The sequence below is a fragment of the Montipora foliosa genome, chromosome 7 (genome assembly GCF_036669935.1).
Source record: "Montipora foliosa isolate CH-2021 chromosome 7, ASM3666993v2, whole genome shotgun sequence".
Taxonomy (NCBI): domain Eukaryota; kingdom Metazoa; phylum Cnidaria; class Anthozoa; order Scleractinia; family Acroporidae; genus Montipora; species Montipora foliosa.
This window is the reverse complement of record NC_090875.1, coordinates 36,498,732-36,517,015: the sequence shown is the minus strand read 5'-3', so window position 1 is coordinate 36,517,015 and position 18,284 is coordinate 36,498,732. Positions and strand designations below refer to the sequence as shown.

Below are 18,284 nucleotides of genomic sequence, written 5' to 3'. Positions count from 1 at the left end.
GAGTTGCATAATGTTGAACTGTCTTTCACTTGTTACATAGAAACTTTCAACAAGTTTGATATATCTTTTTGCTGATAAGGCTCCTTAGCAAACAACCCCTTTCTGGTCATCCTGGTGCTGTGGCGATGACAAAATATATCTGATATATTTCCTTTATTTAAATCCAATCACACTTCCAGCTAATTCATGAGTAAGCAGTTGAGTGTAGCCTCCTTTAACCACATGCCTCATCCTTGAATCCATGCCAGAAAATCGTTATGAGACAAAGAATAATATACTGAATTGCAATAAATCAAAACAGAAAATATCGGTAACAAAGACCTGTTATAATTATTATAACAAGTCATACAAAAACACTTACTTTTGTACAGTTTGTGGAACAGCTTCTGTTCAAATGGAGTCTGAGAAATTAAACATTCCAAAAAAAGGATTATACATAGTCATACAGCTGTAATAATAATTATTGCCATGTTAAAGCTACAGTGCTGCTGTACATATCCAGCTATAGATCTGACAGCTTGGCAAAAGTTGAGATGATGCTGCTAGGTCTCAAATGTTAGCTGTTCTTTTAATACCAAAATTCCCAAAGGGCTTATAAAATCTCCTTAAAACAAAAGAAGCCATGGCGAAGAAAAGGTTGACAATTTTAAAATCGTTTCAATGCCATGTAAAACCCATTGACTCCTGGGAGTGAGACTTGATAGATTTTACTCCGTCTAACGCGAACTGATTTTACTTGGCAATGGGAAGCAGTTTAGGAGTCAATGGATTAACTTGTTCAGAAGGAAAAATTTTCATATAAAGAAATTATACAGCTAGTACTGTAGAGTACTGCAGTCTATTAAGAAAGCAGCAATTAGTGGTTCTTGTTTATTTCACTGTGGCAAGTATGTAAATATAATTATTTCAGCACAATCAGCACTCCTCCTCTTCACTAATTATAAGTACGTAGTGCTGCCAGTTAAAATAGGGACCTTCAGATTCTAGGACGAGGACGAGAACGAGTACGAGTTTTGACTGTTTGTTTTTAGCGAAAATACTAAGAAGGTTTATAGCCCGTACGATTAATCTTACTCTTTGTTAGCAGTATAGGTTGCTCAGTTATTCTTATAGCTGTTACCTGGGCCTTTTTGCTGATCGAAAAATTCCAAAACTGCTACCGTGTTGTTGACTTGTTTTGACACGACGACATTTTTGCAAAACCTCGTACTAAAATGACGACGGTAACACGTTTTTCCCGCCAAAATGACGCTGGTTTGCTCGCGCTCAATGTTTTTCTACGAGAAAATTTGGTACTCGTAGTCGTTCTCGTCCTAGAATCTGAAGGTCCCTAATGTTGAAACAAGAATACAAGTCTAGCACAAATTCAAGAATTCAAGAACAGAAACTGTTGTCAAGGTAACTTGAAGAACACAAAGAACATGAAGAATTCAACAACACAACTTCTATCCAAGAATAAAAGATAGTCTTATGATAGAATCATTTGTTTATTTTAAGAAATCAGTTGTCAATTATTAAATGACACATATACTCAATGAATAGTGACCACTATAAATACATGTAACCACTCTTTACCACCTAACTTTTAACACACACAAAATTATTAATAATCATTATAGTTGTAAATGCACATGCATTATCAATAACCATACATACTGTGTACTCGTGGAAGCTTGGCTTTGGCAATTTGCTAGAAGAATTGTGCAATATAAAGTAAGCATTATTTTACAGTGCTTGGGGAACTTGGTTAATTTATTTAAAAATGGTTCTTGATCTGCCATGATCAATAACAGTTGATAAATTAATGTAACTTTTCAAGGGGACAGTTTTTCAGTGGAACTACACTGTACTGTAGATGTTGTTTAATGTAATTATATTATCACAATCGTTTTCCTCAAAGGGGTTTCCCATTTGTGTGGTGTTACACAGAGTAAATTACACGTACATGTATGCACTTGCATGGCCATTAATTAGGAGCAAAGGGGTTAATACACTGGGAATTTCGCAAATGATAATTATGATGGTGTCACAATGAGCTTTTTGCAATTCAGTGGAAATATTCTACTGCTTGCTGTGTTTTCATTTCACTTGAGTCTGATCCATCAGAAATATTTTCTGGTTTGTGGCTTGAGATAAAAATTAATTTATATTTGACATGGGAGGGGGGGGGGGGTACAGACAAAAGAGAAAAATGATACTTGCACTTAGCTGGACAATTGAAGCAATTGTCTCTTATAGACACCTGAAAAATTGAGGGGGCTTCTACAGGAATTGAACCTATGGCTCTGCGATGCTGGTGCCATGCTCTACCAACTAAGATGTGAATTAACCCTTTCAGCCCCGTCGGGTTCCCCATTGATGAGTAAAATCGTCTGCCGTTAGACAGAGTAAAATCTATAAGTGGCACTACTGGGAGTGAAAGGGTTAATGGGGACATAGTTTTTGAGTGAATCTAGCTGTTGTTAAGCCCCTCAGTTGAGAGAATGTAAATTTGTTGGGATCATGTGTTTTCGTGAAAGGACTCAATGAATGAAATAAAAACATACTAGTTACATTATTTTATTAATTTTTTAATCTATTGTACATGTGTATTTGAAGTGTGGGTTATAGACAAAAGAGAAAGTTGTATGGCAGATAACTTTGGTTGTTTGGCTGTTGTAGTCTCCAGATGTGTTTTATGTAGATTCTTAACATTAAAGACCCAGTAAGCCACAGGGTGGTTGCACACCATCTTTGTTTTATGTTGAAAATTCAGCACCATTAAGTTTCACTGATATACCCATCTGCACTGGCCAAGTTACCCTTCTTTTCTTGACCAGAAAGGTTTAATGATTTATGATATAAATTATGTAGCTTAATGTTCATTTTTGGCAACGGTTATTCCAGATTTAAGTTGAATTTGGCCGAAATCACATGTAAGTCAAGGTAGAATTGTGATGATCGACTCAATGGCAAATCAGCTGCACTTTACTTTGCAGAAGTTACACACTCACACTCATAACCGTGACAGCAAGAACTTTTAATTTATCATTTCATGCACCATTAATTTTAGGGCAACTTTCTAATTACCATTCTGTACAATTTGTTTCCTTTGCTTCGATGATTTGTTATTAAATGGTGAGCTTCAACATTTCAATATAGTTAACAACTGAATAAAAGTTTCTTAGCAAACAGAAAGATAACTTTAAAATGGCAAGAGTTGCAACATCAACACCAGCTGAGAATTTTCCATCCATAACTTTCAAAACTGAGTTGGACCATTGTCTGCATGGTGAGTTAATCCACCAATGAACTATAAATATTCACATTTTCATCTCAGGGAAGAGATCGACTAGCAGAGAGAGGGCCAACCTTTATACTACTTCAGAGTGCTGACAGGAAACATTGCAATTCGGTTGATGCTAAAACTGTGATGCACTGAGGAATGAATGTTTGATGCAACAAAAAGCTAAACAGCGAGGAACAATAGAGCCCTAGTTCCTGTGAGAGCCAAACAACAATGGAGATGCACAAAATTTATTGATCCTTACTGGGTCTTTAGTGTCCCTATGATACTTCCCTGTTTTTTAACTTTTCTTTTAACTATATCTATAGTGTCTGAAGTGTAGTACTTAAAAACAATTTCCCCTATAGTGTATCCATGCCGTTTAGCTGGCATTTGATTTACAGCTGTAACTAATGGTAACTAATGATGTCAAAGAAGTAACTTGATTGCATCTCTTCAGAAAGAAATGTGCAAAAGTGTAAGAATAGAAATCTTGTTGAAAATCTTGAGCTTTTTGTCTTTATAGAAATGTCAGATACAACAGTTACCCTTCCGATGCTGTGAATGTTCTGACGATTCAGAATGGAATAATTACATTCTTGACTTCTTTGATGTCATTAGTTACCAGGACCCAACTGGATCAGCCAAAAATGAAAGGCCCACTAAAACATGAGGATAGTCACTACGAGGGACAATTTTTTGAAGTACTGCACTTCAGACACTATAAAATAATATTTAAATGAAAAGTTAAGGGACTTTAAATTTCATTGTAAACATTCACAAATTCATGTACAACGTGGCCTCATCCCTCACTTAACATTTAACACTTAAAGGGGCACTGTCACGCTATTTCAGTCAAACTTCAAGACTCAAAACACTAAAAGACGTCCTTGCATCAATGAAAGCCAACCCCCCCCCCCCCCCCCCAAAAAAAAAAAAAATGCTGTAGTTTTGTTGCCAATGACCACTGAAGTGCACTGATGCTATTGTTTGTTGTTTGTAGCCAAGGATGGAGAGGATGGAAATGGATTGAAACTTGAAAAAACTGGCCAGTTTTTTCAAGTTTGGAGACAGTAAGTGTTTTCAGAAAGACACCAAAAATTAAATGCAAATAGTTCTTTTATCATAAATATATTAATTTTGATAACTTATCAGTGGGTTGTCAGGGACGCTGTACGCCTGAGTTTAAGTACTAATTTAAATTTTTACCAATTTTTGATCTATAAAAACAGCAAATGAAGCATGACAGTTCCCCTTTAACATGTGTTTGGCCCCGTCCACATGTATCCGGATCTTTTTGAAAGCACAACTTTTTCTTTCTGGATATGCCTTCCGTTCACACATATCTGCTCTCCAGAGTGGATATTTATAAATCTGCTATGAATCCAGAACCGTGTGGATGCTAAATTTAGAATTTTTTTTTTATCTTGATGACGTAACAAGACCGAGCCCAGTTGCTTACCATAAAATCAATTCTTTACTTCTTGGACTTATTTCAAGAAATATCATGTGTGTGCAGTTAAACATAGCTACGAACACTGCACACTTCAATTATGCCAAAAGGCGCATGCTCTGTTACCTCTGTTTTCTTGAGGAGGCCTGCATACTAGAGTGAATCCGGATACCTTTCTGATACATGTGAATGGGCAAATCCGATTTGAATACACGTGTCGATGGGAATATTTTTTAATCTGGATGAAAAAATATCCAGATACATGTGGGTCAACAGGATCTTAGAAGGAGGATTATAAATAACTAGCACATACATGTACAGTACGTGTACATGAGCAGAGGCCCATTTCTTGAAAGCCCCAAAAAGCCATTCGTGAAGCTACCAAAGGCTTCTTTTGGAAAGCCGACCTTTTAACATGTTTTCAAGATAACAAAAAAAATGACTATGAAATGTGACGACTTAAATCCTTTCCATTCTCGATACAGTATGTATGTAAAGGGAATTGTGACACCCGAAAATGGCCTGTAAAGTTTCAGGGCTTTCGAGAAACAGGCCCCAGGACTGTCAGGTTTAACATGAATTTTTAGATATTTTTTTTGTTCACCTACTTGTTAGGTATTTCAGAAAAAGATCCTCTAACCATCTCTTCAAGATCGTCAAGAGGCTCTGAAAAAAGGACAGAACTCAGGATGACACTTTCAAAACATAATAAAAATAAAGTCAAGATATAAGATTACTTTGAAAGATATACATTACATCACACAGCTACTGAACCTACATGAAACAAATATTATATTAATGTCAACCCAGAAATGTTTGAAGATGGTTTTTATTTGAGAGCAGTTTGAGACAAACGTATGTTAAAAAAGTAAATATTTACATGTACGATGTACCTACTGTGCCTAATATGGTCAAGGAAAGCTTCTGCAATAAAGTGAGCTGAAAACCTTTTTGCAGCTCTGAGAAAAAATGGGTGGCAAAAGCCGTTTTGGACCAGACTAGACTGAGGCAGAAATCAATCCTTTAGTCAACAATACAGTAAACACCTGCATATAAGAACAAGTGGATTAAGAACATCAGGCTGAAATTTGGCCAATAAAGCACCATATAATTTCAGCCTGATACATGTAGATAAAACATGTTCTTAATACAAAGGGAGAGGGTATTAGGATAAGGAAACAGTACAGTACAGTAACTTATTTCAAAGTACAATCACAGTGGTGTTCAGGACCATTACAAACGATAACATCTATTACAAAACAGCATTGTATGCTAATTAAACCTCTAGTCATATGAAATTTGAAGTATTTCTGAAACTAATTTTAAGAACATTAATTTTTAAGAACACTTTCAGACTGATTTCTCACTAAGCACCCCTCAAATAAGAACAAGATCAGCCTTATATGCGGGTGTTTACTTTACTCCCCTGTGAACACCTTGGAGTTTTTAATAAAACAATAATTTTATTCTACAGTACTTGGGCTTGCTGGATATAAAATGATTTTTACCAACTCAGCGTGTTATCTATCACTTCATATCCAGCGTGCCCTCATAGCATAATAATTACATTGCGTATTGTTAAGTATCCTTCCCTTTCATCCAAGCAAATGACTCAAGTTGGAAAACAGTCTTAACAATAATTTTATTACATGTATTATAATAATAATTGGCTTCAGTAAGCTGTGGATTTCATGAATTCTACTTGAATTATGCAGTTGGCTTTTCTAGACCTCAGTCCTTGGTGTACATGTACATGTAGATCAAGAAAGTTTCTTAACATTGCTACTTCACTGAATTTACTTTAACACATCTCTAATCATTTCCATTATTTAACGCGCATGCACAGTGGTATCCATATAGCAAACACCACATTTTTAAAAAGCTCCCAGAAACTTGGCTTGAAGTTGTTGCATCTGTGAGACTTAAAAAATAATATGCAAGTTTCTGCCAAAAAAAAAAAAAGCAAACAAACATGACTGTGACTTACCTCTGGAAATAACAGCCAATGTCATGTATTGAGCAGAATACATCCTCTGCTGAAAATCTCTTAAAGATTTCTTCACATCCAAACCCTACAGTTACAAAAAGGCATTTGACAATACTTTCCATTAGACTACACATGTAGGTCTGTGGGAAGAAGACTCTTAAAAGTTAGCAGTTTTCATCACGACAACTACTGGTGCTACTGTGATGGCCTGGGGCTACATACATTGTACATGACATACAGATTCTTTAGCCCAGGCCAAAATGGCATCTAGCACATCATTGTTTAATTTAATTAAAATACAGTAGTTTACCACAGTCAACGACAACTCTCCAGTCGGTAAATTGACCACACACTAGTTAACACCGACAATTATTTTCTTTGAAGATCATCGAGTTTCTTGATGAGGGAAGATGGTTTTGTCTGTTTCAACACCCACATGATAGCCAATAGGATAATAGATACCAGTTTGTGTTACTTTCAATTGACATTTTTATGCCACAGGGCCTAGGAGTGAGAATTAACAGATTTTACTCATCAACTGGGGGCATCCTAGGGTGTTTGAGATGTCAGTGAGTTAATCAACTGAGTTGATGTGGTACATGTAAATTGAACACTGTAAGGAAATTTGAAAGCTAACATTTTGAGTGTTAGCCCTTCATCAAAGTGAAGGGCACAGTTGCTTTATGAACTTAACTCCTTTACTGTCATCTACATGCACATGTATTATCACAATATAAAATTTCGGCCATGCAAATGGTAGTTAATGATACTAAGGGACAAAAGAGCTCTCAAAACTATTATCAACTATCATGCACCATTTTACCATGACTTCATACTCAGGACTGGAGGTTCCACTGGCCTGCTCCAGGGAGCCATGTTACTTGAGTTAAAGTCTTTCTTTACTTAAAGTTATAAATGAACTACAGCTGTACATTTGAAGTACTAGCTGGAAACATACTTTTGTCGACTTAGCTTAATTTTTTGTAAAAATGGATATGTACATGTACAGTAAGCATGTGGTCAAGGTAAAGAATTCGAAAAAAGTACTCTCAGTTGGTTCAAATCACTGACACCACGATAAGCTCACACTGAGAATGCAAAGCACCACTTACTTTTTCTTTGGGAACTTTCTGTAGTGTTTCTTCACTTCCTATTGTTCAATGACAGGGCAAAAAGTTGATTCAGTATGACAAGTTTCACATTCCTACCTACTGTGAACTTTCTACATGTACATTTGTACATGTAGATTGGTTCCATCCAAATCAAACTTAAGAAACAGCTTACTCAGAAAATCATGCTTTGAAGACATGATCATTATAAATAACTTTTCTCTACACACTAGGCTACATACATGTATACATGACATTGCATGATCTCTCTGCTTTTTCAGCCCCCTTGAACATGGTTGAGGATGGGGAGAAGGGTACAAATGTATGCAGAGGAGAGCAGTGGAAACTAGGATAGAGTATAAAAGATTTCTTGAATGAAGTTGGAAGGAATTAAGATACAAATTGAAAAGAACGCTGAGAAAAAAATGCACTTAAATGAAGATCTTTTTCAGAATCATTACCTTCAACTGTCAAAACATCATAATTTTCCGGCTTCAACTTTTCAACTTGCTTTCCTCCTTATTTTGTAAATAATTATCACAATCAGGGCTTCCACTAAAATCTCATGCTGCCAATAATTAAATCACATTGGCAGGCTGGGAGCCAATCGCTAGGCAGCTTGGGTTGGGGGAGGAAAGGTTTGTCTAAAAGTATGAGGGATTCCTGCTCATACATGTAGTATCTGCAACGATTAATAATCCTCGGACCCAACCCCACTTAGTGACAGCCCTGGTGCAACAAAAGAATAAATATATCAGAATAAAGGCAAACAACCAAACTTGACCTACATGTAATCAAGCCTCAAAAGTTCAGAACATGGTAAAATACTCACCCCACAGAAATTTTCCAAAGGGATGACCTTTTTGGACTAGCAAAGAAAACAACTGCATCTTCCGCACAGAGTCACTCTGATAACTCATTCTAAACTCTAACAAAAATTGAGCAACAATTAACGTGTAGTATATTCACATGGAAAATAAGGGAAGCAAGGCATCACACTAATACAGTACTGTATGTCATTTTGCAAAAACCTGTGTAATGTCTGAATGATCAATACATGTGTCTCACCAACATATTGGCTATGTTGTTGCTGTGGAGCTTCACTTTGTAAAGGAAAAATTACTGTGCATATAAATCTCTTCTTCATGCAATGGTTTGACATGCATGCACAATAATTTCCCCCTAATGCTTAATTAAGGGTGCGTTCAATTGACCGTATTCCGGAATAAGAATATTTGGAATAGAAGTTAGAAATCCTTCGTTTTTTGTGGAGATTCACATTAAAATTATCAAACATCTGCTAAAATGCTATTTTAAACATAATTTTCTTTATTATCCTTGTTGCTTCAAAAGCACCAGACATACAGTTTTAAATCATCACTCCACTTATTCTTATTCTGGAATAGGGTCAATCGAACGCACCCTAATATACATGTACATGTACACTTACCATGCATACTTACAAAATACCCGTCATGTGTAAAAATTATGTCACACATGGCATAAAATGTAAGACAGCACTTTTGCCGAATGGTGATGATTGTCAATGGACAATTTACCATGAAAAAGCTGCTACATGTAGCTTTGATGAGCTTTTAAAGGCTGCACAGTGAGCCGGATAAAGAGCATTGAAAATAATATTAATTTACACTAGTCTTAATAAATAATAATATTTATTTATTACTTTCCCACTAGGGACATCAACTTACCACTTTCAACTGCCTGTATTTCTCTTTCCACACTATCTTCTTTAAGCAGTGGTGAAATAAAGAACTGGGCAAACCTGCAATCATGACAGTAAAAATCTGGTGGTGAACTTCAAACCTGAATGTATAATTATTATAACAATTAACTTCATTTTTGCCTTTTTATGGATATTTTGTCAAGTCAGAGCTAAAACAATTTCAAGCTGCAGCTAGTATATACAGCTGTAGTCAGATCCCTGTGCCAGAAGGCCAGGTTACTTGATAGTTACCTTGGTACGATACTGCACCTGTACATTGTACATGTAGTATGTCATGGTGGGCATGAGGAAATGATAACTAATTAAAAGTTGTGTTAATCCAGGCCATCCATTAATAAATGACACTACAATATATCAGTGACAGGGATAAAACAACATACAGTACATGTAGGCAGTTCCCTAAAAAAATATTATCGTGATGAATTTCAAGGATAATGTCAAGTTTGTTTGTGCAGTCAACTTGGAAGCCACAAATTTTGCAAATGAGTGGAACCACTGGCTGGAGGCATTTGAAAACTACATCCTCCCTTGTGACTTTGGAGAGGCTGTAGAAGACAATTTTTCTTGCTCAAGTTAGCGAGACATGTTACGACAGTTACATCTATTTTCGAGAAAAACTACTGCAGTAAGGGGGTACCGGCCCTAACACTGGAGACGGCCCAAATGCTGGAAACAGCAACAGAGAATGCAAAGAAAGATACTGTACCGAAACCGCAAAGTTTCCCAGAGAAATCTGATGTTAATCAGATAAACAAATACAAAACTTCTACTGTACGTCATGTAACACGAAAACAAAGAGCTGTTTTAGATGTGGAAGGGATTCATGAACATCTGGCCAATGATGACCAACCTCATGCTAAATGGGACCAGCACTGAGTGCAAGAAATGCAAAAAACACTAGACACTTTGGAAATACACCTGTATGGTACAGGGTGTACTACAGATCAAGTGGTTCAGAGAAAGAGGAAGGAAAGGTGAAGGCTGAACATACATGTAACATTGATTTACGTACACTTTATAAAAGTCCCCAAAAGGGCTTTTCAACAGCTGTACAAGTAACATTCCATGTACTTAAGAGATTATCATAAATACAAACTGAGATGTAATTGCCTGACTAAAAATTTAATGATAAATGCAGTAAATGTATGCTTCAGGTCACTATTAAGCAGACCGATTTGATATCTTTCTTGAATTTTCTGAATCTACTTTCCCCTTTTAGGCCAGAGTCTAGTGAATTCCATATCTTAACTGCTCTATACATGAAAGAACACTGGCCACTAGTAGTTCTTTAGTTAGGGATAGTATTTTGAGTGTGGATATCTGATAGCATACAAAAATTACAGGCAAGATTATAAATCAGGTGCATGTCCACTGAAGCACTTCAATGTCATTATAGAATCCCTATAGAATTGAGTATCTTTTACTGGAGGTCATTGCAGTTGCCTAAGCCTGCAGAAATGCGAATGTACATGTACTTCCTGAAACCCAAGATAATTCTAGCTGCAAAATTCTGTACAAATTGATGTTTTTACCAGAATTAATTACCAGAATTAATGTTTTTACCAGAGGTGTTTGTCCAGACAGGTGGACAGTAAAATAGTTTACTCAGTACCAAAGCATTTATACAAAAGTCATGTAATCATCTTCAGTGAGCTCATGCACAATAGATTTTTTAATTCTGTTTCCAGTGTATCTGACAGAGGCTTGATGTACAAGACGATGCCATGTTAAAGACATTTGTCATAGCTTAATAAATACATTTACACGTCGATGGTCACGCCTACGTCTTTGCTGATGTAACAGGAATTAGTTGTTTTCCTAGGAAATTGACGCTGACTTCCTCTTGTGGAATGTCGGTTTACCATCTGGTGGGTTACAATGTGAGGCACCCTGGTCTTGCCAGGGTTAATTTTAAAAAATTACTTACATGTAGAAGTAAATATTATTTCTTTACCAGTTTTAGGTCCTGTAGCGTTTTTCTTTTTGAGAATACAGCATTTTGAATGTTTGAATTCTGCCTTGCATGACACCAAGACAGTAGCTGAGATAAAGCTGTCAAAAAACCTTGTGATTTTTGGCAAATTAAGCATTACAAGCTGTAGAAGACGTGTTAATGCTCATTTAGTTCAGCTCAGAAGCAAAAAGAGGGCTTTTACCACAAACTGAGGTCCAGATGTTGTGTCCATTTGAGGTCTCCACACAAAGCTCCGTAAAATTGAATGATAAGTTTCGATAAATAACTCAGAAACCATGCACCAAACAGACTTGGATTTATAACATTTCCTTTGAACGGTTTTGGATTTTATTTTTTATCGCATGACAGTGAGAACATTCTATTGCTAGAGGACCAGTGTGTGACTCAATGTACTGTAGGTCTTCCTCCAAAATGTTAATACTGTCATGCATGACACTTCTTGGGAATGACAATAATTATTATTTAGAGTCGTCTTGTAAGACTATATGGAGCAGCAACAAATGATGGTTGCAATTGGCAAGTCCTTGAGGTAGACGGAAAGCAGCAACAGCGATAGTATTGCCCCTTGAGGTACACCATGTTCCAGGGGAAGTGGACTGGATGTACTTGTTGCAACACGGACTGCATGGGTCCTCCCACTCTGATAAATGTTGAACCACCGAAATGGGCCAGGAGATGCCCCAATGTGCTCTAATTTGCACAGCAAAATCATTTACTTTAAACTGTCAAATGCCTTTGAAAGGTCAAGTTGACACTTTCTTCTGATCCATCGCATTCCGGAATGTGTCTCAGGTGAATATGTTCAATGTCTCTATTATACTATAGTCGGTCACCACTTTGCTGATTGTTTAGAAGCTTGTGTTGAGAAAAATAATCAGTCAATTGAGCAAAGGCAGCTTTTTCGCACACCTTTGATACCGTTGATAATAGGCATAAAGGGCAATTAAGTTTGTAGCTATCTCATGATCAAACTCCTTAGGCAGAGGAATAACCTCCTTGTACTTCCATGCGTCCGGGTACATGTAGACAGAACTGGTCAAGGAGCAGTTGATAATGTCAGCTAAGACAGGCAGAACAGGCAGTATGTGAGCTATGCAGTCCTTGATAACTCGCATGGACATCAGTTCTTGTAAAAGATCAAACTTATTTGATGGCATTGTAGAAATAACATTTTGGATGACACGGGATGGAAATTGAAAGGCTGGCTTGCTGAATAAGGTGCTAAAGAAAAGTCTGAGACCGAACTATCTTGGCCTATGCTGCTGTCTGTCCCACTGAAGTAAAAAACTCATTAAATTCTGTGGCTACCAGGTCTGTATCTTTATTGTTAGAGGACCTTGTCACAAGCCAGCTTGCTGAAAGACATTATTTTACGAATGGTTTTCCACATGGACCCTGTGTTCCCCTTCTGTCAATCTCCTCCTTAACACGAGAGTGTTTGGCTCTCCATAACATTCCTTTGGTCAACATTGTTCCCTGCAGCAATGTACTGTGACCTTACTGCACTGTCCTGTGTATGTCTGAACTGCTTCTTAAGGGTGTCTCTCGTTTTCATGGCTTAATTCCTTTATCTCATCAGTGACAAAAATTTATATGGGGTTGCATGATTTTGGAGTCTCTAGGTTTTCACAGCTGCATAAAGGTAGTCAGGACATCCAAGAAGAGCTGGTTGAAGATAGACAACTTTCTGTTGCCATCACGAGTATGGTACATGTAGGCCTCATCAAAGGACACTTTAGAGACTGCCATACAGAATGGCTGATGAACATAGCTCTTGTAAGATTGTGTTGATACAGCAAACATGAACTCGTACCGCCATGAATACATTAATTTTACCTTGCTAGTAAGGAAGGGGGAGCAGACTTCATGATTGATGTTGAAATTGATGGTAAAAAAGTAGAAATGATCATTGACACTGGTTGTGCAAGAGCTTTGGTTCCAAAACAATTGTGGGTAAAGTTTTCAGTGCTAGGAGGTGGAGAGCTCAAGTGTTTTGGGACAATTGAAGCAAAGTGAGATGTAAAAACCAAAAGATCATGGAACCAGTGTTTGTGAATGATGTTGATGGACTACCAGTACTTGGAATTAAGGATCACTGCTATCCAAGCCCATTAAAGGAAGAGTTGGAAGTGTTCACAACTACATGTATGAATATGGCATCAAAGTCGAATTGCCTCCAAAAGTCTAAAGACAACAATCAGTGCGTGCACCTCCAGAATCAACAATACAAGAACAAATTGAACACATGGATTGAATACATAAAGATGTGATTGAGGAAGCAACAATAATCATGAAACCATTAATACTATAATAATACGAAAAAGAGTACTGACTACTCTAAACCTTCCCAAGAATCAATGGGGAAACACAATTTAAGTACATGTAAGTGCCAGAAGCTTTGAAAGTGTGGTAAGCAAGTAATAGCATTTCATATTGAGTTAAACCTTTGTAATGCTTCTTTAAAGTATTTTCTTCGAACATCAAAGATGAAGGTTGTCTGTGAAGAAAATGACAAAATAACATTAACTTGAAGTATTTAATCATTCTCAAAGTACAACTGTAAAGATTAGTATAGGAAATTACACATTCGAGCACATTCTGAATTACATGTAATAAGAACAAGTGATAGACGTTTTCAAAAGTGGACAAACCAAATCTTTCAAAACATCATGAATCTATTAATTCTAATATTCTGTTTATAAAATAAAATAATACACTTAACAACATATTCTCAATGAAATCTTGTGCAAGGATCTACAATTTTAAGATGTGGAAAAACTCTTATCATGCCATGAAAAACTTTCAGATATGTTTGAACTCTCATGCTTAAGATTTTTAATTTTAAATGAAATGAATAGAAAGTATATTTAAAGCACAGGAAGACATCATCGCACTTAGCTGGAAAATTCATGCAATTGTCCCTTTATAGACTTGCTCCCAACTGTGTGGCTTCAAAGCTCAGTTGGTAGAGAATTACACCATCTTCGAAGAGGTCATGGGCTCGAATCCCGATGGAGCCACCTGGATTTTTCACGTGTCTATAAAGCGACAATTGCTTAAAATGTCAAGTTAATGTCACTGTTCCTTGGTATCAACATAATTAGCTTTTAAACGCGTAACACAAGGTGCAATAGAACAAGACAACAGACGTATTGGCGTTTTTTGAGGGGAACACAGTGCCTTGAGGCTTGTTAGCCTACGTGACATCTGGATTGCGTGACATAGAACAACCTCACTTATCTCCCCAGCACTACGAGCTGAGTGGTGAACAGCACGTGCTGGATCGGACAAGAGTATTGGTTAGCGAGCAATGTACCAAGGCAAGCTTGGGGGAAGTCGCTGTGCAGACTTAACCGCACCACGCAGGAGTGACCCAATTTTAATGAAGGCAAAGCGATATATCCAACCCATCTTCAAAGGGAGGGAGGGAGGGGAAAAACTTTAACAAATTGCAAACATCTAGTTGGTTTACTAGAAGACAAACTGCCAAGTGAACCTTGGACGGCTAACTGAGGCTTTTATAGCTAGACTATGTCTATTAAAGTAGCCAGTTGCACAGGTTCTACTATGTAGCAGGTAGGCATTACACATGCTCTTTACCAGTAATTAATGAGGCCTTAACAGATTTGGCCAATGCAGGTGTACGTTATAATCTGAGATCTAGGAACAAAGTCTTTATGTCCTCATTTTATTTACAACAAAACCATCCAATTTATGACCTTGAACAACCGACTACAAAGAACATGAACTTCAAGATAACTATCGCGACATGAATAGCCCTTTTAGTATGGCCACGTTCCACCCCCTGATCGCCGGTCGGCAACATTGATCTTCTTCGATCCTCTGACTTTCGTTCTTGACCCTTCGCCAATCCAAGAATTTCACCTCTGACGACGAAATAAGGGTGTCCCCGACTGTCTCTGTCCACCATCACTCCGGTCTGTTGCACCGACAACCGTATTTTACTGATGGGGCAGTAAAATCTCATCTAAGAGCAAGGGTCACCTTCCTCACTCTATAATTAATTTTCTTGCATTTTTCTTGAGATTTCACACTTCCTTTTGCAAAATAGCAAAGCTACAGTCAGCCAGTTTTGCTTTGTGTTTACTACTCTTGGTCTTAAGTTTGGTTGCTATAGTAACTATTCTGACTCTTCTGAATAATAGGGATTGTTTAATCAGAATCATGTAATTTTGGCAAGTGTATTTCAAATTATGAATTTCAAGATTGTTTCAATTAAGAAACGTTATTTTGCAAAAACACAACAACTTCATTTTTTGTGATAATATTATTCATGCATAAATCGGGGCTTGAGGTGAACAGTATAACAAGTCTTGTAGCATCTCCTTTCTCTCAATGCAAAAAAGAAAAGACAATAATTATTTAGTAGCTCTAAATCACCAACAAGAACCCTAATGAAAGGTAAACAAAGTGTCAGTCAATGAATGAAGTGTCAGTCAACAACTATAAAAAGGTCCAAACTCAGGTGGTCTCACAATGTGTGTTCTGGTTTGTTGTATCCCTCCCTGGTCACTGTCTGCTCTCGTCAGTGAACTGTGTGTTAAGTTGGAACTGTCGGGGGGCGGGATGGGATGCTCTTCTTCTCCACCCGCCCACTGGTCTCTTTATGCACCTGCTCTTGAGTTATTCTAAAAAACTTCTGGTTTCTTCGGTATTGGTAAAGTGGTGCATTTATATAGCGCCTTTATCACAAACGTCTCAAAGGCGCTTTACAATGATCAATTTACCCCCAGCGAACTGGAAGCATATACAGGCGCAAATTGCAGCCGCTTCTAAGCAGTCCATGCATGCTGGTACTCATTTTACCGACCTCGGAAGGATGGAAAGCTGAGTGAACTTTAGCGGGAAAGAAGGTCGCCAAATATTCCACTCTCGGCAGAACCGGGAATGGAACCCGGGACCTTAGGGTTGGAAGGCAGAGATCTTACCACTGCGCCAACCCCTCCGCATTGGTGCCCTTTCACACATGGTTTCTGCCACTTGCTGAAGACACGTGGTGTTGGTTGCACTCGCACAGTACCAATTTACTTCAGGCAGTACCACATAGCCTCTATTTTGCTTTCTGGTGCTGCAACTTGATTTGCTCAGTTACTCCTTCTAGTACTTAAGGTTGCGGTGTGAAGGAGGCTTCATGTACGTTGAGACATCAGGGCTACTGCCAATTGTCTCTGTAAGTGTATTTCTCCAACTGAGAATTTTCATCCAGACATCCTCACCACTGCATTTAGCTTTCTTGATAAGCTTTTTGGCAATTATTTTTTACTGCCGACTTGATCTTGCCATTTAACTGACAGTGGTATCGTAATGTTGTGATGTGTTCAAAGTCCCACTCACATGCAATTCTTAGCTAATGAACTGTAGTCTGCTGTCGCTGATCATGACATCTGGTACACAATAGTAGCTAAAGTGTGCTTTGCTGCATCCTATGATTGCATCTGGTGTTATGATTGGCAGTTTATCAACTTCCCAAAAATCTGAGTAGAAATTTCCCCTGTGATCATTCTTTTCCTTCCAAGGTGAAGATATCCATTGCATCTTGACTTCCGGGCATTGGACTTGGCATTCCAGGTTGTCAGAAAGTTTGGGAACAGATTGCTGAGTTCTCAAAGTAAAGCCTGGTTTACACTGCGACATTGTGCTGGTTGGTTCTCTTTGCATGCACTGCACTGCACTGCACTGCACCGCACTGAGCTTACCATGTCCTGGATCTCACTGCTCATACTCAGCCATTATCTATAGGACATCTCTTGCTTAGCACAGACATGCTTCAGCTCCTAGGTGACTTGAGTGGAAATGGTGATTCTCAACATCTAAGAAAGCTACCTGGAGTTCTGTGCATCGCAGATGAGGCCGTGTGGCCCAGTGGTTAGGGCGCTTGCCTTGAGTTCCGGAGATCCCGGGTTCAAGACCTGCTCTGACCACTCACTGAATTTGTTCCTGGTAGTCCCTGGTTCAACTTCCCAGCTGCACTTGTAAATAGCCAACTGGTTTGCCTCCGGCCAGTTGGGATTCTTAACAGTTGTTGTTGTTGTGTTCTGTTGTTTCGTTGATTGTTTCATTGGCCCTGAAAAGCCCCTATGGGGAGCGGTCAATTAAGTATGTATTGTATTGTATTGTATGACCTCCGTCTATGGCACTGGAGAGTCCGATGAAGAAGCAACCAGAGAGGAGAGGAGTCTACAAGATTTCTTCAACGGTGCATGGATCGCGGCATTGTCCTTGACCCAGACAAGATGAAGCTGAAGATGAGCGAAGTAAAGTTCATGGGACATCTCCAGACGAACAAGGGTTTGAATCCTGATCCTACTAAAGTAGAGGTGATCACAAAGATGCCTGAGACACAAGAAACGGAGGGCGTTCAATGCCTCAACGGATTCGTTAATTATCTAGCCAAGCTTCTTCCAAAACTGTCTGAAGTCATGGCACTGATCCGCCACCTGACTCAGAAAGATACTTCACAGAACTGGCCCTTGGAACAAGACCAGGCATTTGCAAGTGTGCAGCGGCTAGTAAAAGAAGCGCCTGTTCTGTGTTACTAAAACCCTTCCCTGGACCTCACTACACAGTTTGATGTGAGCCAGAATGGCCTTGGCGCAGCACTTGAGCCCATAGAGTTTGAAAGTTGTGCCCTCACTGATACTGAAAGCCGATATGCTCAAATAGAGAAGGGAATGCTTGTGACTGTTTCTGCCCTTGAGCGTTTCAACATTAATTTTGATTGGCATGTAAA

General features: G+C 38.2%; 1 protein-coding gene across 1 annotated transcript in view; it reads right to left on the bottom strand.

Annotated features, from left to right (window-relative positions):
- Positions 1-18,284, bottom strand: part of LOC138009452 (nardilysin-like) — an 82,457-nt gene that overhangs the window by 54,677 nt on the left and 9,496 nt on the right. The window contains exons 5-12 of the mRNA XM_068856473.1: positions 13,978-14,030; positions 9,524-9,597; positions 8,647-8,742; positions 7,818-7,855; positions 6,706-6,790; positions 5,327-5,384; positions 1,657-1,690; positions 362-401 (exon numbers count right to left, since the gene is read on the bottom strand). Coding sequence (XP_068712574.1) covers positions 362-401; positions 1,657-1,690; positions 5,327-5,384; positions 6,706-6,790; positions 7,818-7,855; positions 8,647-8,742; positions 9,524-9,597; positions 13,978-14,030 — 478 coding nt within the window. The remainder of the gene's footprint in view (positions 1-361; positions 402-1,656; positions 1,691-5,326; positions 5,385-6,705; positions 6,791-7,817; positions 7,856-8,646; positions 8,743-9,523; positions 9,598-13,977; positions 14,031-18,284) is intronic.